General features: G+C 45.3%; 1 protein-coding gene across 2 annotated transcripts in view; it reads left to right on the forward strand.

Moving 5' to 3' along the window:
• Positions 1 to 314: 314 nt before the first annotated feature.
• Positions 315 to 24,119, forward strand: part of NTPCR (nucleoside-triphosphatase, cancer-related) — a 30,001-nt gene continuing 6,196 nt past the window's right edge. Inside the window, exons 1-4 of one of the 2 annotated variants that reach the window (XM_035008469.1) lie at positions 327 to 447; positions 4,820 to 4,982; positions 5,483 to 5,579; positions 22,026 to 22,235. In XM_035008469.1, coding sequence (XP_034864360.1) covers positions 414 to 447; positions 4,820 to 4,982; positions 5,483 to 5,579; positions 22,026 to 22,235 — 504 coding nt within the window. In that variant the 5' untranslated portion in view covers positions 327 to 413. Of the gene's footprint in view, positions 448 to 4,819; positions 4,983 to 5,482; positions 5,580 to 22,025; positions 22,236 to 24,119 lie in introns of both variants that reach the window. The other variant, XM_035008471.1, reaches the window with a different exon arrangement.

Below are 24,119 nucleotides of genomic sequence, written 5' to 3' on the forward strand. Positions count from 1 at the left end.
GAAGGGCTGTCCCCTCAGCCTGGGAGAATTTCAGCTCGCAGGTCCGGATGTCAGCGGCAGGACTCCGGGGACCGCGCTCAGGTACCGTAGCACCGGCTTAGTAATAGACATTCTCGCGCACCTCTCCTTGGAGACACCCCGCGTGAGCCAGACATCGGGGGTCAAACATGCAGCACGTGGACCCAGGGAAGACCTGACCACCACCCTCCCGACCCTTCCAGGGGAGGACGTCCGCACGCGCCGAGACCAAGAGCCGAAAGCGCATGCGCGAGCGATGCGAACGGCGGAGGTACACGCGCGGACCTGAGGCGCATGCGCGGTCGCAAAGGCGGTGCTTCCGGCCGACGGAGGCGGGGCCTGGGGCACGGTGAGGGGCGGAACCCAGGCCGCGACCCCCACCCGGGCGCACCGTAATGGCCAGGCACGTGTTCCTGACGGGGCCCCCAGGTAACCCCGCCCAGGTCTCCGCTTCCGGGGGGCTGCGTGGGTAGGCGGGCGGGGGGGGGGCGCGCGGGGTGGGGGCGGCCCGGTGCTCTTGGGGAGGGGCCGCTTTATAAAGCTCCAGGGCTCTGGCTGCTGGCCCCTGAAGTTCCCAACTTAAATTACAGGCTTTTTGATTTGAAGCCTACGTGTCCCTTCTCAGAAAGCGCGATTTTAAGTACAAAAGATAGGATTAGAAATGAGGCCGACGCCAGTAAGGAAAAGAACATTGCGGTTGGGCAGTGTGCGGGCTTCTTTGCGAAGGTGTTGAAGAGCGGGGTCCAGCGGCAGCGGTGTGACTACGTCGTTTTGAACTTGTGATGGGCACGAACGATACTTCAGGATGTCTGCTACACCGTGATTGACATGGAGGCGTCCGGTTTCTGTTGATAGTGACACGTGCTGCCGGTACTGTGGCTCTGGCCTACATCCATAATGGAAGGAAGCACGGATTTCCGCTTGAAGGATAATGAAACTAAAGATGAAACCTCCCCCCCACCCCCCAGGTTCCTGCAAGGATGAGGCTGCAGGATGAGAAGCCCCTCTCAGATCATGTGTCTGTGCCTGGCCCCTCTAATGCCAGTCATTGGGCAAAGCCTTCAACCAACCCCGTGGGGCTGTGAACGGATGGGATGGTATTCATTCAAATGAGAGACTGGAGGAGGAGATGCTCTTTAAACAACGGCCCTACACATGTATCAGGTGTGACTCAGGAAGGTGGTGGCAGCATCAGATGGGCTAAGGCAGAAAGGTGGGCTTGGAGTGGAGAAAGTGATTTATTTCTTCAGCTCCTTTTTTAAGGTGGATCTGATGTTTAAGTTAGTGGAGCGTTCAGGTATCAAAGATTGTCATTCAGGGCCTAGAGTTGTCTTCCACTTTATTTTAATGGTTATGTTTTGCCTTAGGTAGCAAAGGCGACACTTAATATTGTAGACTTTGGAATTTTATTTTTACCAGGCAATGGGGAAGTTGTGAAGAGAGTGGTTTGAGGAATTTCTAACATCCAAAGTAGTCCCTGACCTTGCAAAAGACTGTCTTCTGAAAGTTGATTTGTCAGTCCTTTATTTGAAACTGGGAATGCCATTTGCTCAGCAGGCTGGCCCCAAGACATTTACGTGTTTCATAGCAGAAGCGATCTGTTACTGTGTTAGTACCTGCCTGGGTCCTGGAAGTGGCTGGGGACAGAGGTTGGCCAGGTCAGCACTTGTTTTTCTTCCCGTTTCCTTTTTCATAAAAGTTTTATGTACACACAGTTGAAAGACTCAAATAATTCTACAATATAGCTCTTCTAAGCCTGTCCTAACACCTAGGCACCCTCTCTTTCTCTTCATCTTCCTAGTGCAGTTACAGTATAATTTTGATTAGCTTAATACATGTGAAAGCTAATCACAGAAAAGCCATGTAATCAGTAATCTATAGTTTTCCTTTTATGTATAACTTTTTTTCCCCTTTGGAGTTACTGTCAGGTTTTTTTAATAGTTTCTTTCTTTCACTAACTCCGTCTCAAACTCTGCCTGCTGTCTAAATCTAATCTACATATTCAGATCATCAGGTAATATATCTTCGCAAAGAGGTTGCTTTTTGTTCTGTATGTTGTCAGTGCCCCACCAGTGTGTCCTTGGCACTTAGCATTTTTCCCAACTTCCAACAGTCCAACTTGTGACCGATCTTGGAGGGCTTTCTCTGGTCACTGAATTCTATTATGCCTGTGCGCGGGGCAGGCCTGAGGGGCCAGGGGATTTCTGTCCCCCAGGAATGTCCGAACCCATGATAGGTGGAAGCTGGTGGATAAACTCCCTACTTCCTCACCCCTCAGACAGGAGAACTGAGGCCTGTGTCTAAAACTGTCCCCTAGGGATTCCCCAGTGGGCTTCGCTACCCACACAGGTAACTGGCTTGATAATGCAGTACTTCCCTTGGGGTCTTGGGGTCACTTTCCAAATTAAACTACCTGCACTTGAATCTTTATCTTAGGTCAGCCTTATGAGAGAACTAGAACCAAAAGGATTCTGGAGCTCTCTGACCTGCTCGTCTTGCCTCTGCGTGGTATGGACCTGTCATTTTGGGGTCTCCTTCAGCATAGGTTACCTCTTAGTGTAGACAGCACGAGGGTAGCAGCTGAATTGATAGAGGTAAAAAATTAACTGAAAGAAGATTTCTAGAGCTGACAAGGAAGGGGCTTGAGCCAGTACCTCCTCTTGCTTTCCCGTGTCCTATCCAACATGCAGGACACGCAGTGCCCCCTTTTATTATAGCTGCTCTGTGTTATCTCCTTCAAAATGGAGTACCCCCTTTTTTTTTTTACATTTAGAGTAATACCCACTTACTATAAGACCAAAAAAAGAAAAAAAGTCAAAGTTTTAAAGAAGAAAGTGACAATCACATGGAATTGCTATATACAGAAATAAGTGCTGTAAACCTTCCCAGTTCCTTCTCGACATTTCCTTCTGTAGATACATATACTTCACTTTTTTTTTTTAAGCTTAATGGAATAATACTGTATATACCTGCTATGTCTTAACCTGCTTTTTCTCCATCTATCCATATATTGTGGTCTGTTTTCTGTGCTAATAAATCTAGGTAAACTGTATTATCTTTAATGGCTGCATGGCATTCCTGCATGTTTATATGTCATTATATACATGGCACCATAATTTAACACTCCCTTACTGATCAACATATAGATTGCTTTCCATATCTTGCTGTTACAATGAATACTGACTTTCCTATATATAGGAAAAAATACACTGTTTCCTATATCTTTGTGCTGTGGTCAGATTTTTGCTGAAGATGAATTCATAGCGATAGAATTGCTGTGTGCTGTGGAAGGCACGCTGAAGTTGCCCTTCAGAAAAGTACCAACTTACATACCCACCAGTGCCAGTGGCCTGCATTAACCAGGTTCTTCAGTGACTTTTCTTAAAGCAGCAGTTACTGGGGGACGGAGCTGGGATGAAAAGCCTACCCGGTTCTCTTCCAGCCACAGGGAGCGTGTGTCTGGGTTGCTGTTCATGTTCCAAAAGGCCAGCCGCCATTGTCTGCTGGTGTGAAGTTGGGAGGAGAGGTTTATTAAAGAACAGATCATAGTTGATCTCAAGGAAGCTTAAAAGGGTTCTTGGGGAACCCTGGTGACTCTGTGTCAGCAGCTGTAGAAATACTGTGATTTACAACCTTGTGGTATCTTGAAATAGTCTCTTGCAGACTTGTAGGAGGCTTCCCGTTCCATTTTTGGGTCATTATGATGCCATTGCCTTCAATGTGTATGGAACAAGGCTCATAGAAACGAAGCCATGGTGACACACAAAGGCCCCTCTTGACACATATGGTCCTTACTAGTTGTGTAAGCCTGGATAAGTTACCTAACCTCTCTGTGCCTCATCTGTAAAACTGGAACAAGAATGGTAAGTGCCCCAGAGGGGGCGTTGTGAGGATTTAACCAAGGAAATGCTTGTGGAGCATGCTAGAACAGTGCCCGGCTCCACAAGGCTGGTGATGAGTTTTATTTTATTAGCTCACACCTGTTGGTGCTTGCAAACACATAAGAGTCCATCAGAGTAGTTAACAGGCCAGGTGGATGAGGGGGTGGAGGTGCAGAAGTTGTAATTTGGGAAAGGGTTGGGGGGCAAGCCAGGGGAATGCTTAGGGACACTGGAGGAGGTCATAGAAGGGGTTACTGGCTTGCCTTCTTGTGCCTACCACCCCTTCTCGTGTAGGTGATTTTTAAGGGTGACTTAGCATATGTGGGAGGCCACAGGCTCTTGTGAGAAAGTTTAAAAACTGCTATTTCTAGTGGTATTAGTGGTATTTAAGAGAGACTTTTTTGGGAGACATAGCAATGTAAGTCCATGGAGGAGTGAAAGGATTTTCCCACCATTAAGTATAGGTCCAGAGTGTTTGGAAGGTTGAAATCCCAGTTTAAGGTGCCCAGCCTTAGACCCAAGCATGACCAGTTTTACTTCCTGGTGAAAGAGTGTGGCCACCCAAGGAGGAGAGTAAACCTAGTTCTAGAAGCTTGTCTCAGAGGATGCAAATTGCACCTGCTGTCACCACAAAGCCACTCATTTGGTCCTGGGATTGTGTATGTGACAAAATTAATGGTGTTTCAGAATTTCAAAATAAAACTTTAAGATCCAGTCCATATTTTTATTATGCTTGAAATTAAAAAGTTTTAATACCTGGAACAATCAAAATTGAAGTGAAATTAATATTCATAAAATTCATGTGCAGCCCATTTCTCTCCCCACGGTGATTGCTCTCAGAGTCAGTGAGTGCTGTGCATCCTCTAGCAAGGGAGTGGTTCCTAACGGGCTTTTCTTTTGTTTTTGTTTTGTTTTTTTAGGAGTTGGAAAAACAACACTGATCCAGCAAGCCAGTGAGGTTTTAAAATCCTCTGGTGTGTCTGTCGATGGATTTTACACAGCAGAAGTCAGACAGGGAGGGAGAAGAATAGGATTTGATGTTGTCACATTATCCGGCATGCGGGGAGTTTTGTCTAGAATTGGGTACTGGTATTTCATTTCTATGTTGTTTTATTCTCCCTGGGCACAGGATTGAGCCAAATGATCCCTTCTATCTTGAAGAATCTTAGGCCTTTACAGATTTCTCAAAGAAAACAGAGATTGAAACCATCATACGAGAAAGTATAAAAATATCATATTTCACTTAAAACTTATTCCACCAAGTAATAAATTTTTAGCATTTTGTAACTCATAATGCTGTTTCCTGTGCCACTTTTCTGTTGTGCTGCCTCCCTGCAGCTTCAGGATTAGCCCCCCAAGGTACCTGCCTGGTGGTGATGGTGGTGGTATGCACTCTTGTTGGTAGCCCTGTTGTCAGGAGAGAACGTGGAATCAGGTTAGCTTTGTGTACCACCCCTTCTTGTGTAGGTGATTTTTAAGGGTGACTTAGCATATGTGGGAGGCCACAGGCTCACTGGAGTTGCTACAAACCAAAAATCAGTACAGGGGTCTTTCAACAGAGACTGCCCTGTCTTTTCATTCAGGTCAGAGCCTCCGCCCGGAAAACGTGAATGCCGGGTTGGGCAGTATGTGGTGGATCTGACTTCCTTCGAGCACTTGGCACTTCCGGTCCTGAGGAATGTAAGTATGTGATTTCTGCCTCTTGAGCCCATCTCTTCTTAGCGCACTATGGGAATTGCTGTCCTGGGAGCAGGATGGTTTTGATCCAAAGGGGTGGCCAGTTTTGCATTTTACAGTTGGAAAGTTTTCCAGTGATTGAACCTTATAAAAGATATATGCACCATAATTTGATGTCACTCTGAACTACATATAAATTCCTTGTTATACATATTTAGCACATGGAAATATTTATAGTGAGAGGGCTCTGATGCACAGCTACCATGACTCCCAAAGTTAAGTCTTTACTCTGCCTTCTTCTTATTTATAACTTAACCCTGTTTTCACAGCACAACAAATAAACATTTAGGAAGGGAAAATGTCCTTATATAAATATAATGGTAAGCACCTAACACATTACAGATATTCCTCAACTTACTTTGGGGTTACCTGCTGATAAACCCATCATAAGTTGAAAGTATGCTAAGTGGAAAACACATGTAATACACCTAACCTACAAACCATCATTGATCAGCCCAGCCGACCTTCAGCATGCTCAGAACACTGAAGGTTAGCCTACGGTTGGGCAAGGTCATCTGACACAAAGCCTATTTTATAATAAAGTGTTGAAGATCTCATGCAATATATTGAATCCTGTACTGAAAGGGAAATACATGATGGCTGTGTGGGTGCAGAATGGTTGTTAGTGTATTGGTTGTTTGCCCTCGTGATCTCGTGGTTTCCTGGGATCTGGGACTCCAGCTTGTGCCCAGCATCATGAGAGATCTTACTGCATGCTGCCTCTAGCCCTGGAAAAGGGTCAAAATTAAAAATCCGACCTTTGGTTTCCTCAGAACCTATATTGCTTTTGCGCCACCATAAAGTTGAAAAATCATAAGTTGAACCATTCTAAGTCACGGATCATCTGTGATATACCGTGTATCACTGTATTATATTGAGATATAATTCACATACCATACACTTCACCCATTTAAAATACACAATTCAACTTTTTCTGTTATATTCACAGGATTGTGCAACCAGTCATCACAATCTAATTTTAGAACATCTCCATCCTTTCAGAAGGAAACCCCATACCCATTGAGCAGTCATTCCTCATTCCCCTGTCCCTTCCAGCCCCGGCAACCACTACCCTACCTTCTTTGCCTATCAATTTGCCCATTCTGGGCATTTCCTAAAAAGGGAATCATATAATATGGGGTCTTTTGTAACTAGCATATTTCACTTAGCATAATGTTTTCAAGGTTTATCTACACTTCAGCATGTATCGTTCTTTTTCATGGTTGAATAATAGGCCATTGGATGGATATACCACATTTTGTTGATCTACTCATCAATTAATGGACATTTGGATTGTTTCTGCTTTTTGGTTATTGTGAATAATGCTGCTCTGAACATTTGGGTGCAAGTTTTTGGGTAGACATCTGTTTTCAGTTCTCTTGGCTTACACCTAGGAGTAGAGATGCTAGGTCATATGGTAATTCTATAGAAATCTTTTTGAGGAATTACCAGACTGTTTTCCAGACTCAGCTGCACATCTCCCACCAGCAGTGGATGAGGATTCCAGTTTCTTCACATCTTTGCCAGCGCCAATTATGGTCTTTTCAATTTCATCCATTCTAGGAGGTGTGAAGCATTATATGATTTTGATTTGCATTTCCCTGATGACTGGTGATGTTGAGCATCTTTTCATGTCCTTACTGGCCATCAGTATATCTTCTTTCGAGAAATGTTTATTCATTTGCTTTGCCCATTATTAAACTGGCTTAATTGTGTTTTTATTATTGGGTTGTGAGATGTCTTCGTAAGATCTGCATACCAGCCTGTTATCAGATATATGATTTGCCAGTATATTCTTCCATTCTGTAGATGCCGTCACTTTCGTCATGGTGTCCTTTGAAGCATGAATGTTTTTGACAAGTCCAGCTTATCTGTTGTTTATGCTTTTTGGTGGTGTATCAAAGAAGACTTTGCCTGACCTAGTTTCATAAAGATCGACTCCTGTGTGTTCTTCTAGGAGTTTTATAGTTTTACTGTTACATATAGGCCTGTAGTCTAAAGCAATTTTTGTATATGGTATTAGGTACGAATCCAGATTCCTTCTTTTGTGGATAAATACCCAGTTGTTTCAGAACCATTTGTTGAAGACTCTTCTCTTTCCGTGTAATTTTCTTAGGACTCTTGTTGAAGTCAGTTCACCAGGATTAATTTGGACTCTGAATTCTGTTCCATTTTTCCTTATGTCAGTTCCATCTGTTCTTAGGACAGTGCCACACTGTCTTTATTAGTGGAATTAGGACTTTAATAGGGATTGTATTGAATCTGTAGATGAATTTGGGGAGTATTGCCATCTTAGCAATATTGTCTTTTGATCCGTGAATACGAGATCTCCATTTACCTAGATCTTCTTCTTCTTTTTTTAAGATTTATTTATTTAAGAAAGAGAACATCCACGTGTGAGTGGGAGGAGGGAGAGGGAGAGAATCCCAAGCAGACTCCCTGCTGAGTGCAGAGCACGACGCAGGGCTCAATCTCAGGACCCTCAAATCATGACCTAAGCCGAAATGAGGAGTCGGACACTTAACTGACTAAGCCACCCCTACCTAGATCTTCTTTAATTTTTTTTTTAAGATTTAGTTATTTTAGAGAGACAGAGCACAAGTGGGAGAGGCCAAGGGAGAGGGAGAGAAACTAAGAGTCAGAGGCTTAACGCATTGCTCCACCCAGGCGCCCCTTCTTTAATTTTTTTTTTTAAGATTTTATTTATTTATTTGACAGAGAGAGAGAGACAGCGAGAGAGGGAACACAAGCAGGGGGGGCGGCAGGCAGAGGGAGAAGGAGAAGCAGGCTTCCCCCTGAGCAGGGAGCCCGATATGGGGCTCGATCCCAGGATCTGGATAATGACCTGAGTCAAAGGCAGACGCTTAACGACTGAACCACCCAGGCGCCCCTTTAATTTTTTTTTTTAACTATATTGTTTTGTAGTTTAGCCTATAAGGGTTACACTTCTTTTTTAAAAATTTATACCTTAGCATTTTTATACTTGTTGATGCTATTGTAAATGGAAATGTTTCCTTAATTTCACTTTTGGAATTATCATTACTAATGCATAGAAGTACAAGTGATTTTTGTCTGTTGATCTTGTATCCTGTAACCTTGCTAAATTTGTTTATTAGTTCTAAGAGTTTTTCAGTGAATTCTTTAGGGTTTTCTCTGTACAAAATTGTATCATTTACAAATGGATATAATTTTACTTTCTTCCTTTCCACTTTGGATGCCTTTTATTTCATTTTCTTGCCTAATTGCCCTGGTTAGAACTTTTAGTTCAGTGTTGAATAGGAGTGGTGAGAATGGACATCCTCATCTTGTTCCTCATTGTAGGGAGAAAGCATTCAATCTTTTACCATAAAGTATGATATTAGCTGTGAGTTTGCAGATAACCATTACCAGGTTGAGGAAGTTCCTTTTATTCCTAGTTTGTTGAGTGTTTTACCATGAAGAAGTGTTGGATTTCGTGAAATCCTTTTTCTGCATCTATAGAGCTGATTGTGTGATTTTTATCTTTCATCATACTAATGTAGTGTATTATGTTAATTGATTTTTGGATGTTAAACCAACCTTGGTTCTTGGACTAAATCCCTCTTGGTCATGGTGTATGATTATTTTTATATGTTGATGGATTCAAAAGGATTATGTGCAAATCCTTTTGTGTATTGCTGGATTTTTATATGTTTGCCAGTATTTTGTTGAAGATTTCCGCATCTGTATTCCTAAGGGATATGGCCTGTAGCTTTCTTGTGATATCTTTGTCTGATTTTGGTGTCAGGGTAATATTGGTGTCAGAATAAGTTGGGAAGTGTCCCTTCCTCTTCTGATTTTTGGAATAGTTTGTGACATATTGGTATTTATTTTTTCTTTGAATGATTTGAATTACCAGTGAAGGCCTGTGGCCTGGGCTTTTCTTTACAAGAAGCTTTTTAATTACAAACTCAATCTCTTTACTTGTATAGATCTGCTGATTTTTTATTTCTGGTTGAGTCCGTTGTAGTAACCTCTCTTTTAGTAATTTGTCAGTTTCATTTATCTCATCTGTTGGCACACAGTTGTTCATATATTCCCCTATAATCCTTTTATTGTGTAAGGTCAGTGGTGTTTTCCCTTCTTTCATGTCTTAATTTTAGTTATTTAAGTTCTTTCTCCCCACCCCCTTTTTTTTTTTTTTTGGCCAGGAGAAGGAAAAGGAAAATAGGAAAAGGTTTGTCAATTTAGTCGATCTTTTCAAAGAACCAACTTTTGCCTTTGGATTATATATTACTTGTTTTTTGCATTAATTCATCAAATACTTATCAAATCCTAGATATGTAGTCGTGAACAAAACAGACATGTTTTCTCCTCTCTCAAGACCCTCAGGCGAGGGGGAAATGTAGACCGTAAACAAGTAGATGTATGTCATTAGCTCTGTGAAGGGGACCAGTGGGGTGCTATGAGGAGTATGAGGAGCTGACTTGAGATCAGGTGGCCAGGACAGAGCTCTGAGGAGGTGACGTGTAGCTGAAATGGGAAGACGAGAAGGCACCGTCACTTCAGAGAGAATTCTGGGTGTGTGTGTTCGGGGGGCGGTTCTGTGGACAACATTATAGATGAGGGGAACAGATAAACTGCAGCCCCACGGTCCTTGGGCAGGAGCAGGTAAGGAAGAAGGTGTGGCTGGTATGGTGGGTGGGGCCACATGATCAGGGCCTCAGGGCCTGTATTAAGTACTGTGGGTTGCATTTAATCTGTGATAGACTTACTACTTTGATTAATTTTTGTAGAATTCGAACGTGTTGACCTGTCTCACGAGGCAGGTCTAAACCTTCCGGAAAAGTCTGTTCCACCAGCAGGAAAGTACAAGATCTTTCTGATGGCCTGGTGGGCCCCGTGTAATCTCTGGCCCACTAACCTCTGGCCTCCTGTCACTATTCCCCAGCCATGCTAGCTCAGTCGTGTTCCCCATACATGCTAGGGCCGGTGCCGCACCAGCCTTTGGCTCTCGGCCCTGGCCGTTTTCTTTGGTTGGCACACTCTTACCTTTGCCTCCCTGCTCTTTTTTGACATTTGGGGCTGAGCGAAAATGTGCCGTCGAGGGCTTTGGTAGTTGCCCCGAGCTGCTGGAAATTCTAAGTGTAGCCCATGGAGGCCGGGTGCTGATTGCAGAGGGCTGGCAGGGGCTTGCCCTCCCTTCTGGTGGGGGGCTCCAGCTCCTCAGAGCCCACCTTCTCCTTTGCTTCGTCCCTGTTGCCTGCTCCTCTCTCCTCCTGCCTCTTGGAATGTTCCTCCTTCCCGTGCTGGGTCTGTTGTGGCCATTGTTTTGGTGGGAGCAGTCCGAGAACATGACGTTTTTCTCTCTGCTTCTTTTCCCATCAAATGCTTTTACCTTTCTACTTAAATGTTCAAAGGGCAAGTGAAGTACTTCAAATGAAATTCCAGGTGAAGACTCTGGCTTTGGGCCCTGGATCAATACAAAGAATTGATTTTTACTTACCTGGCTCAGAACAGACTGAATCCTGGGAGAGCAGGATACGTGCTTGATATCTATCTGCAAGATTATGCGAGAAATCATACACTGACTAGAGAATAAGAGCTTGACTCTCTCTTTTTTAATTAAAAAATAAAGAAAAGCAGACTTCTTCCAATTTCTTATACTTTGAATACCAAACCCAGACACACCCGTATTTTAGGAAGAGTTCCCAGGCTGCAAGTTCTTACCTAGTCCAGGTCACAGATTTTTTTTTTTTTTTTTTTCCTGAAGAACAAATCTTTCTCCCATCTCTTACTGGGATGAAGAGAAGAAAAGGAATTAGTGTTTTGCCTTTAGGAAGAAAAAAGTTAAAGTAACTACATAACAAAAACGGGAATATAAAGAGACAGTTGTTATTATTGACAAGTAAATGGAAAACTCTAGCAACCAGAGCTAGGCAGGGAAAGCTTTGGTGTGGATAGCATGTTAGTGTCTCGTGCCCGGGATGTCTGAAAACACTAACTATAAGTTAAGAAATATCTAGTAAGTGCCTCCTACGTGTAAGAAATTTCACTGTGGATGAAAAATATTTTGAGTCGTAAGACGGAAGGGAGATAATCCTTGGGGCCAATTGGGCCAGCAGGGCCAGCAGGGGTGTGTGCCTGCTGTGAGCCCAGAGGTCAGAAAGGGGCTGGAGCTGAGAAGGGGCTGGAGGAGGAGGTTCAGGTGTGACCCCGGCCCCAGCTTGCTGCGCGGCTTTCGTTTCATGTCGTCAGGCCCGGATGGAGATGGATGGACTCTCAGGGGCTCGCATGGTGAAGAAAGGAAAATAGAGTAAGATTGGGAAACATTCTAGACAAATTTTTGGAAAGTCCTTTCGTAGGGTTGACTGGTATTGACTTTTTTTCATTCCACTGGTGACTTCTTTCCTTATTTGACAACGTTTTTATTGTTTTTCTGAGTATCTACGCTCTCCTTACTCAAGGTAGCAAATTCATAAAAAATATGAAATAAAAATAAAGAAGAAAATAGGAATAACTCATAATCTTATCACTGGGTTAACCACTGTTAGTGTATTTTGTTTTTTCCCTCTTTCTGCTTTATTCTGTCATTCCAAAACGGGGACAAATACTGCGTATGGTTTTATAGGTTTGGGTTTTCCTGTTCATACGCTCGAGTGACGTGGGACTGGCCTTACGACATGATAATCCTCACAACTGCGATCATGTAATGATTGTACAGTATTTCCTGGCACGGGTTTTCACCTCTGACTTCAGCCTTATTCCCTCAGTGGCAGATGTTTATCACATTGCAAGGATCCTTGTAGCCTTTCTCCCCAGCCATGATGCTTTCCCCGGGGACGATCCAAGGATGGAGGGCTGTGACCTTCTGGGGTCTCGCTGGGTGCTGCTGAGGTGCTCCCGTGACTAGTTTGCACCCCCTGCCTGCGTGTGGGCATGTTCCTCTCCCTGCACTCTTGGCAGCACCGAGCGCTATACTGATTTTCCATACGAAGATACGCTTCTTTGCTTTGATTCGTGTTTTTAAGTTGCTAATGAGGTTGTTTTTTAGTTTATTTTTTTTTAAATCTAATTATTTTTGTTTATCCCTTTTCCCATTTTTTTTCTTTGGGCTTAAAAAGATCTTTTATAAGGCAAATGACCTTTTTGTATTTATTGATTGCATTTTTCTCGGTTTGTCACTTTGGTGATTTCTTTCTCTCTCTCTCTCTTTCTTTCTTTCACATTAAGAAAGTCTATCTGTATTCCAAGTTAACACAGAATTTGTTTCTTCTTCTGTAGTGCCTTTTTTTTTCTTTTAACATGTTTTTAATCCATCTGGATTTATTTTGAATGTAATATACAATGAGACTCTCAATTGATTTTCTTCCAAATACTTACCAAGTTTGCCAAAGCCATTTGTTAAATAACCCATTTGTTATGCTTTATTAATTATAATAAGAAATATGTGTGTGTGTGTGTAATGTCTTAGGGTTATCTGTTCTCTCCCTTCGGTCCGTTTGAGTCTTACATCAGTACCATGCTGTGTTAATTGACGTTGTCTTACCCATTGTTGTTTGCTCAGTTTTCCACATGGTATTGGTGGTAACAGTGCCGGGGGTGGGGGCCATAGCCAGATCGTTAACAGCGATCCAGTGCAAATGTGCACCAGGCACTAACCCGTGTAATCCTCAGAGTCCTGCTGTCACTCTCTTCCTGGTTTACAGACGAGGAAACTGAGGCATGGACTAGAGATTAAATTGCTCAAAGGCACACAGCCTGTGAGTAGTAGAGCTGGCGTGAACTGTAGAATCAAGATTTTGTTATCCATCACAAAAGTCTTATATGGAGTGATTGGAACCATATAAAATTTCGTTATTTAGATATAAAGAGCATCTTAATTTTTCAGATAATAGTCTCCATAGCCAAAAACCCAGTATCTCTCTTTCTATTTCTTTCTTTCTTTTTTTTTTTTTTAATTGTTTTTTGGTAAGGTTATTTATAGGTCTCTTCTGTTTTCTGAAGCTCCTCTAATTAGGGTTGTTTTTGCAGTTTTTCAGCCATCAAGGCTGGCAGGATAACGCTGTCCTTTTTCCTAGTGGCCTTTTTGTCAGCCACACTGAATGCTTTATTAGAATTTGTTGCAATGTAGGATTTAACATTTTGTTGGCACACCATGTATCTCCCACTCACACAAAAAGATAACGATAGATTATAATTGTTTTAAGAACAAAAGGTGTCTACTCCAAGCTGTATTTTCTAGGCTGACCCATGTCATTTTTAATTAAGATCCCTGAAAAGAATAGGAGGCCAAAACTAGGACATCCAATGAAAATCAACATAGTAGAACCTTGTTTTGATCAAAATAAGGCTTTTGGTGTATATTTGTTTTCAAGAGCAGGATCTGCTTTTGATTCTGAAATGAGATTCTGCTTCAGATCTTTGAAACTTTTCATTTGAAGGTCAGAGGACTCCTGGCTGGGGAAAGTTTATTTTTTACCACTTGACCTGGAATTGCCACTTAGTATTTCAGGCCACTAGGCTTTAGAGAGAATTTAGAAAAATCAATTTCTAGTCGGGATCCATTCTTGAAAGGTTGACAGGAGCCCAAGCATTGCTTTTGAGTTTCCTCCATTGTTAGCGAATGTGACATTTTTTTCTTTGTTCCTCCTCACTTTCTATTTCTGGACCTCACGATCATATATATATGCACTGTAAGATCGGCCAGGGAAACAAAAAGCTGTCTGGTGCAAACATAAAAATTAACTTAAAAATTGTCAGTGGAAACATTCCTGCAGTGAACCAAAAGAGGAATATGAACTGAGAGTTCCGTGTAAGGTTGACGCTGCGGTTTATCTTGTAGGATCGGTCATGGCAGCCCTTGCTGGTAACCTCTGTGGGTCCACAAACCTGTCAGGGCTTCCAGGTGAAATGTGAAACCAGCCCCCTTCGTGCAGAGGGCGGAGGAAGCCCAGAAAAATAGGCAGGCCACTGCGGGTTGGGAGGTGGCAGTTGTAATAAGCAGTGGGAACTTACACACAAGGCTTGTGTTGGACGCAGCAAGATGGATGGGCCCCCTCTCGCCCGCCAGATCTTAAGTTTATATAGAGAAAGGCCTTAACTGTGTTCAGTCAAGCAGACCGTGCAGATGTTGTCAGCACCACATCATTATCTCAAGGCTGTGTCCTTGGGGTAGCCTCTGGGGATGAGAAAGGCAGGTAGAACCCACATTCCAAGGACGGGAGGGGCTGAGGAGCCTCTGATCACCTGGGTCTGGCTCATGGAGCAGCCAGTGGTCCATCTTTTCGATGACCTTCCCCAGCAGTCCCCCTCCTTCCCCGGGGCAGGTCTGATGCTCTGTTACTTCTCATTGCTGGCCTGTGGTTCTCACTGGTATTCTGAGGTTCTGTGATTTAGATGCTGAGCTGGCTCCTGTCTTGGGTTCTTTACCTTCCTGCAGTTCTTGCAGCCCACTCCCCAGAGGCCTGGCAGAGACACGTGCTCCATAAGTGGGACTGGGGTAGAATTTGTATCAACTGCTCCTTCCTCCCCTTTACTCCTCCACTTTTCCCATTTCCAACACTCATCACTGGCTGCCTCCTCCCGTTACGCGTCAGTCCAAGGCCCTGCCTCCTTCAAAAGCAAACTCACACATGATGAGGTGGTGGTTTTCTCGAATCTTATACTGAGAAAGTGTGCATGTGAGTGTTTTTCTTTTTTTGTATTGATTATAATTTTTTGTACTTTATCTGGATATAATTTTAGTCTTTGAGAAAATAACAAGAATAACGCCAGACCACCCATATACTTGTTACCCAGAATCACCTGTTTTTACCATTTGCCCTGTTGTTTGTTCACCCTCTCTCTCCACGTGTGCACGTGTGTGTCTGTTCATAGAAACATACCAATTTGTGGAGGGGCCCGTTTGAGAGTATGTTGCAGTCATGGGGATGCTTAACTCCTCAATGTTCAGTATATTTTTCCTAAAAGTAACCATATGCTCTTATGTAATTGGTACAGTTCTCAACCTCAATACATTTTTACACCAAGAAAATACTAATAGGGGCACCTGGGTGGCTCAGATGGTTAAGTGTCTGCCTTCGGCTCAGGTCATGATTCCAGGATCCTGGGATGGAGCCCCGTGTCTGGTGTCTGGGTCCCTGCTCAGCGGGAAGCCTGCTTCTCCCTCTGCCCCTCCCCCTGCTCATGCTCACACTCTGTCTCTCAAATAAATAAATAAAATCTTAAAAAAAAATAAGAAAGTACTAATAATCTTCCATTCCCAGGCCTGTTTTGTCAGTTGACTGAACAATATCCTTTGTAACATGTTTTCCTCTGGTCTAGGGTCAAGTGTTGCATTTAGCTACCATATTTACCTAGCCTCCTTCAGTCTGGAACATTTCTTCAGTCATCCTTTGTCTTTTGTGACATTGACATTTTTGAGCAATACGGTTCTACTCTAATAGAACGTTCCTCTTTGGGGGCTTTTCCGTTGTTGCTTTGTGATAACTTCATTTAGAATACTACATAACCCATGGCACATCTTTCTCGGGCGTCTCGTCCAGAGGCATGTGATGTTTGCTGATGTTTGTTTTGATTACCCGAGTGAAGACTTGTCCAGTGTCTCCACTGTGCATTTACTCTTTTTCCCTTTGAAATTAATAAGTAATGAGTGGGGAGCCACTTGAAGACCATGCACATCCTCCTCATGAAAATTTCTCCTGGTTAATTCTCATTTTTTTTTAACATTATTAGATTGTCTGAAAATAATACTTTTCATGGAGGCTTTACCTGGAAAGCCAATTTAACCACTGCCTTTTGGAATACTTTCTGTAACAAGATGAACAGTAGTTAACAGTAAAATCGCTGTACATTCAAAGGCTGAACTAAAAGAGCCGTAACGGTTGATTTTCCTCATCAAAGCTGCACTTATTTACTTCTCTCCAGTCTCTTCATTAGTTAGACAAGAAGTCATCACTATTTTACTGTAGCTGAAACATTCAGCTTTCTCTCTTCTAGGCAGTATGTAATAAAAGGATATCAGACTTCAAAGATACTACACTTGAATCAAAAGTTTAAAAATTGAATAAGATTCTTACTAAGCAAGAGGAGTTTTTACAAGCGCAGTTACTGTGAACACCGTTAGCTGATAAGAAGTGGCAGGACTTAGCACGTTTGGTGGTGCGTGGTCCTGTCTCTTGCTGGGGGGAGGGAGGGGGGTGCTTCACCTGCAGGTCACATCTGCCTACTAAAGCAGGCCATCCTCTCTTCTGGATAAAATGATGTTGGTGACGGTAATTGTTCTGCGACCCCAAATATGTCATCCTTTTTGAGTAATTAAAAGTAATGTGATGACTCCAGAAACAGATTAGGGTCTTTGTGGCTAGGCCTCTGTAGCCCCTAGAAACCGAAGTGCTCCTTCTTCTCGTTGGAGAGGAAAGTAGTTTCCTTACAGTTAGATGAATTCCTTCAGTTCTTTCCTTCAGTGTCTTTGATCCTTTCCTTCAATTTCTTTCCTTCCTCAGACTGAACACGTGCAGGCGGAATGGCACGTGGGGGATGGAAGGGAGCTCTGGCGTCAGGTGATCTTGGGTCTGACTCAGCTCTCACTTGGGAGCTCAGTGACTTTGAATCAGTTGTGTTCCTCATCTGTAAAACAGAGACGCAGATAGCTGCTGGATGGAGTTACTAGGACTGAATGCGACATTGTTTGTAAAGCGTGTGCGTCCCCGGCTGCTAGGAGGTGCAAACAGGGATAGGTCTTATTTATCTCTCTTGCGAAGGTGAGTGAAGTGATGGGTAGGAGAACCTTGGGAGGAGCCTCACATCAGCAGTTTGCCACAAACCCGGGGGCCAGAGTGAGCTGTAGGTCTGTCATGGAGACCCACAAGCTCAGATGTCCAGGCTGGTCCCGGGACGCTGGGATCACAAGGGGTTGTGGGTTCTCCATCCACTGGGCTGACTGTCAGCCAACAGATGCTGTTTCAGTCCTGGGATAGTTCTCGTAGCTTGCAAGATACCAAGGGCTCCCTTCTGGTGCTCTGCGGTCAGGCGCTTGTGTGGGTGAGCCCCAGGGAGGCCAGTTAGGACATCGAGGAGGAGCCTCAGCCCTAGTCTGCTGGGCCCTGGGTGGGAATCTCTGGCATCTGGGTAGGGACAGCCCCCGCCCAGCTCACGCCCAAGGAGAGAAGGGCGCGGCAGGCCGTCTAGACAGCTCGTCCTGGCTGCCAGCCTGTGGCTTCATCCCTGGGGACACGCGTTTGACATGCCTCCAGACTGCTAAGGGGATCTGAAACTTTAGACTTGGAATAAGCACACAGAGAGGTCTACCAGGAGCCCTTCACATTTAGCTCCTAACTTCAGAGGGTTGAGGAATTGTGGGCTAGTCTGTGGCCACTGTTAACCACCATTTGCCGTCCTGGCTTCCCAGAACGTGTGGGTCTGCGGAGAAGGGCCCTAGTTCTGCCGCCTGACTTCTGGCAGATGCTCCCCAGTCCTTTCCCATGACTGTTGATATCTGCTGTCCTAGACAGGCCAGCTCAGAAGCCGGTCCATGTGTCTGAGATCAAAAAAAAAGGAGTTAAGACCACCAGAAATATTTACTAAGTAAATAATTCACAATAAGGCAGAAGCCACTTTAATTAGCTTTTTCTCAGTTTGGTATTTTGGTTAAATGAAATGGCCTATTTTATGTCTACCTTTTCTTCTATGTTCTTAAAAGTGTGTATGAAGATTAAACCACAACAAAAAAAAGTCACACAGTTTTCAGGTCTCTGGCATAATTGGAACACAGATATTTTGTTGTTGCTCTAAATCGATTTAATCTTTCCAGAAAGCAAACTAGCGGAGTGTAAGCAAAGTTATAAAATTGTTCATAGCTTCCCTTCCCACTGGCTGCTCAATTTTAGGACTCTATCCCGAGGAAATCTCTTCTCCCTCAGAACAAACAGAGGAGGTAAAATATGCCTTGCCCAAAGTGTTTCTCCCTCTCTGTGACAGTGAGAGTGGACAGTCCTGTGACGTGTAGGCCTGGTTGAGGAGCAGTGAGTGACGCAGGGTAGTGTCTGCCGTCCTGCTGCCTCGTGGTCCCGTGCGGAGAGAGCAGGTGCAGGGGAGAGGCCAACCCCAGATCCTGTGCACACAGTGATTTTCACCTCGTGGTCCGAGGCGGCCCGAAGTGCTGCCTGAGCTCCTTACTCCATACCTTCAGGTTCGGGCACTCCAGGGGCTCATTCTGACTTCCCCACAACCAGCACTGGGGAGGACTGGGGAAGTTCCTGACTGTTTTCAAACCTGGGCCCTGGTGCTGTCAGGCTGCGTCTTTACCAACTCAAAAGAGAATTTGGAACAACGTAAATACTATGTGTGCTCACTGGCTTGTTTTTTTGTTTCCTTCTAAAGTTGCTTGAATTTATATAAAAATAAAACAATTTTGAATATGATAGTGGTCCTAAAAGATTTTATTTATTTATTTATTTATTTATTTATTTATTTGAGAGAGAGAGAGAGCATGTGCAGGAGCAGGGGAACAGCAGAGAGAGAGAGAGAGAGAGAATTGCAAGCAGACGCCCTGCTGCACGCAGAGTCCAACTTCAGGGCTCGATCTCACGACCCTGAGATCATGGCCTGAGCTGAAATCAAGAGTTGGACGCTCAACCAAGTGAGCCACCCAGGCGCCCCAATAGTGGTTCTTTTATTATACTCTTGAATGTATGGTCATGAGTTATTTAGAAAAACCAGTTTTTACAGGCTTCTCAGTGGCTTAGCATCTGATATCTGCTTCTCACTTGAGCATCAGTAACAGATCTTTCATCAAAAATCCCAGACTTATTTTTGAGATTCCTACAGTTTCTGGATGATAAAAGTCTCTGCTTTTGTACAAGAGGATTTTAAATAAACTAACGTTTTAAAGCGAGCATTTCCGGTTGGTAGAACATAATGTATGCATGTGTGTCCAGATATCTCTGTGCAGAAGTTTAATGTTGGTGAGCTCTCATTGGTGAATGTTGTAGAGAATCCGAGGAACGGTGGTGTTGGAGCCTCGTGCTTTATGTTTATATTTACTTGTGTGTATTTACATACATGCCCACATGTATGGGCACCTAACTACCCACATAACATACACCCAAATAAATACATATACACAGCATACACACATTCTTCATATGGTTTCTCTTTGTCTGAATTAACTGCTTTCAAACTATCGTTTTGATGTGCCAGATAGAGTTTTGTTTGGCTTCTGGGTGTTTCCCTCCAGGGAGGATGACATCCACAATTATTCCCAGTTTCTGGAGGCAGCAGAATGCTCCAAATACTCCTTAATAAGAGGTCATTGGAATGCCTTGCTCTTGTGGGATCATCTGTTTTTATGCTGATGATCTGGTACCTGATATTTTTTAAAATCTCCCAAATTTGGCATTAATTTTTGAAGAAAAAATTCGGAAATGACAGCAACTGATTCCACAGATGCTCGCCTTTCCTCCTTCATCCCATCAGCAGAGGGCATTAGCTGCCTCAGCTCAATCTTGCATCACTCAGTTCCATGGGAAAGAAAAAGATGACTATGACCTTGTCCTGCCCCTGAGGGGGAAACGGGGTGTGTGCGTGTGTGTGTGCGCACGTGTGTGCATGTGTACACACACACATAAATGCAACCGAAAGTTAAAAATGAAGTGCATTAGACACAGAGGATTGAGTAAATATGTAGACGATCTCTTGGATGACTGCAGTGGACCCCTTCCTGGTCTTTCCGCTGGTGAAGTAAGTGGGAAAATATGTATGTGATATTAAGTCGGCCGATAATAAGAGTACCACTTACATAAAAGTTTGACAACCATTGCTTCAATGTTTCCCCCCAAGAACTGCCTCAGACTAGACCCCACAATCTCACGTTGTCTGTTCCAAAAGATGCCCAACTTGTCCCTGACCGCACACAGCAGCCTTTTGGGCACAAGCTGTGATCCTCCCAGCTTAGCATCTCTCGGCTGTCAGATAGATCGGCTGGAACCCACAGCCCTCTGTGTACCTTACAGGCTTCGGGACCTGCCCCCCAGCCCCGTCCCTCCCTGGCTACCACCCGCACCCCGCCAATCACAGTCACTCTGGCTTCGGGATTCACAGTTCAAGACCAATGCAGCTGAACTCAGCCATACATTCTGAGAATGTACTGATGTGACTATTTAAGGAGTCTAAGAACTGTAGTAAAAAGTACTTTGTAAATCAGCTTTAGAGTTTTCAAAGTCCTCATTTATACAAAGATACGTAAAATGTGTTTGTCACTCAGCATTCACTGAGGAGTTCCGTGTTCTGTTGTGTTCCCGCTGTGGCAAGACTACTCAGAGTCCTATCAGCTTTCTCTGATAGGAGCTTTCCAGAGAGGGCATGGATATTAGTGATCGGTTGCTGTGTAACCAATGACCCCAGAATTGAGTTTAAAACCACGGGCTTTATCTCACACAGTTTTCCTGGGTTAGGAATCCAAGAGTGGCTTCACCGGGTGGTTTGGACTCAGGGTCGGTCATGAGGTTGCAGTCATCCGATCTCCGCCTGCCAGCTCACTGTCAAGGTTGTAGGGAGGCCTCGGTTCCCTACCACATGGACTTGGCCATCAGCTGCCTGTGCGTGCTCACAACGTGGCAGTTGCCTTCCCTGGAGCAAGCCATCTGAGAGAGAGATTGAGACCAAGCTAGACACAGCAGTCTTTTCTACCTCATCTCAGAAGGAACATACCAGCCCTTCTGCCGCATTCTGCTGATGGCAGAGGCCAACCCTGGAACTGTGTAGGAGGGGTCTGAGCAAGGGTGGGAGCCCTGGGAGCTGGGAGGCACCGGGGCCTGTGGAGGCTGGCTGCCACACCTGTTCCAAGAGGGGCTCAGAAGGAAGGAAAGGGATGTAGTCGTTAGGGAGGGAATCTGCAGTTGAAACAACACAGTCCTGCTCACTTGTTTTTCTTTTAACCAAGACTCCTTTCCTTTTACTGTTCGCTTCTCTCCACCAGCCCTCATAGTGCAGATTATGAAACACTCAGGCATTTGCCTGCAGCGGTTACCTCCTCCCAGACAGGGAAGCTCCTATAACTCACAATCACACAAAAAAGAGGCCAGTATTATTAATAAGGGCTCCCAGCCTTGCTGTCTCATTTCTTTTAAACCTGAGGCATGTGGGTGCTGCTTATTTTCTGGGTGTAAATAAACACAAAGCTTGGTTATTACTGGAACCATTCTAGAAGAGTGAAAATTGCCAGGAACCTGGGTCACTTGGGGAACTGAATTTTCTGGTTGCTGCAGTTTCCAAGGGAGCTCTTCCAGATCTGTTTGCCAGTGAATCGTCCCATGTAGACTGAGAGTCTCCCGCCTTCCAAAGCTTAGTTGACTTCGTTGGTGAGTGACCAGGGAGTGGGACCCTGGGGCCCTTCGCTTAACGTGACTTGGGTGTCTTTGTGATCTTCAGGCAGGTTCCAGCAGTAGCCCAGGGCAGAGAGTATGTGTCATCGATGAGATTGGGAAGATGGAGCTCTTCAGTCAGCCTTTCATCCAGGCCGTTCGTCAGACGCTGTGCACCCCAGGGACTGTAGTCCTGGGCACGATCCCGATACCTAAGGGAAAACCGCTGGCCCTCGTGGAGGAAATCAGAAACAGAAAGGACATTCAGGTGTTCAGTGTGAGTACAGCTGGTCCCCTGTGCCTATAAAAAAGGAGCAGGTGACCTCAAACAGCGGGGTGGCTTTGAAGCGTACCTTTGCTTTGAATTACCGTTTTTCCCCCTTGGAGGCTAGATCCAGGTGAGTCTGATTTTCTAGGCGTTTATAGAACTAAGTTTTGCCTGTGCTTGGTGAAAAAACACACTTCCCTGCATCCACGGCTTTCAGCTGCTAGGCCGGAGCCCGGGCCAATAGAACGGTGGACGAGGGTGGAGATGTCCCGCCTGCACTGGTCAGTGCCCTAACTAGCAGCCACCTGTGACTACTTCTGTTCAAATACCAGAAAAACTTCCTGTCTCCGGTCACTCTGCCCTCGCGGACAGCACAGCTGCGGAGCGTGTCAGGCAAAGTGATGTCCACGGAACAGCCGTGGAGGCATCATGCGGGGGTCCGTGAGCGGCGCAGAGCTGTAGGCGCGCCCGGACCCCACGAGTCAGACCCGGGGCCTGGGCCCAGGGCGTGCTTTCGCGAGCTCGCAGGTGGTTGTCATGTGCTCGTCGGGGGCCTTGTGCGGTAGAGCACGGGTGCGCGAGGCCCGGCTCTGTCCTACCAGCCAGTGGCCGTGGCCGAGTGAGCGCAGGGGCCCCTGATGGTGCCACGGGCACTTCGCCCACATACATGGTTTTCCTTCCCCCTCGTCTCTCTGGGTCCTTCTCAGCTAACTGTCTCGCCCTGCGCCCCCTCTGCGTGTGTCAGTGAGGGAGCCGTGTTCCCGGCTGAGCTCTGCCCGCCCCCACCCCCACCCCCAGGGTAACCGCTCACAGGCCCGGCGAGGCCTCGTGACCGGGTCCGGCTGGTCCCCACCCCCCCGGGAGCGTACAGCGCGCACTTGCCGGCTCGCCGGCCCCGTGGGACGTCCCCGTGTCGTCACCGCAGTAGCCAGGGGTACTCCGGCGGCAGTAAACCGCTGTTAGGGTTGGAGCAGCCGGACTTGGACAACTTCGTGCCTGCCTTCCTTCATTTAGTCAGTAGTCACTGAGCAGCGCCTTGTGCTAAGTCGTGATGCTGAACAAGACCGGCCAGGCCCGCGCCCTCCGGAGCGCACCGTCTAGTAGGAGCTCGGCCACAGCACGTACTGACAAGGGCCATGTGGTCGCTGGGCTGGAGGCGGGTGGGGCAGGGAGGTCTCTCCGCGGAGCTGCCCGGTGCGCTGAGAGCCCTGCAAGGTCACGTGCTCAGTGACGTCCTCCAAGTCCGTGGGGCCCCGGTCTGCAGAGTTTCATGGTGCTCCTTCGGTCTCTTACTGTACGGGGCCTCCAGGTTAGAGTTTTGGGTTGGGATTCTAGAGTTTCTGTGGAAGTAGGGGCAGTGAATAGTGAGAGAGGGTGAAAGACCACTGGTCTTCAGGCCGGCCACTTTAAACTCCGGACACCGGCCGTCCCTGCAACCCAGTGTCGTCTCCAAGTCCTAGATGGGATTGAGAGGGCGCGGCTGGTGTGTCTAGGAGAAAACGTTGTATCTTAAGATAATACCACATTTTCTCCTCGCTGAGACTGGAAATTATTCTCCGGGCAAGGTAAGCATTACTCCTAATGATGTGTAAATAAATTGATTAGCTTTGGGTTAATTATGTAAGAGATAGGGGCTCACGTACCCGGTTATTCTTGTCTTTCCTGTGTTCCTTTAGGGCTTGTGTGAGCTTTCTGTTCCCGTTTTACACATGAAGAATCTCATTTTCCTTATCTGCAAATTTAGGGGTTGGATTAGATATTTCCTGGTCCTTTCCCTTTCTCAGATGCAGTGAAGTTCTCTGAACCCCTGTTTGAGAGCATCCTGTGCATCCAGCACTTAGTCCAGAGGCACACGTGAAGCATGTTCCCTCCTCTGGAGAAAAGTAGGTGATG

Source organism: Mirounga leonina, unplaced genomic scaffold (assembly GCF_011800145.1).
Source record: "Mirounga leonina isolate KUSES-001 unplaced genomic scaffold, KU_Mleo_1.0 Mir_152, whole genome shotgun sequence".
Taxonomy (NCBI): domain Eukaryota; kingdom Metazoa; phylum Chordata; class Mammalia; order Carnivora; family Phocidae; genus Mirounga; species Mirounga leonina.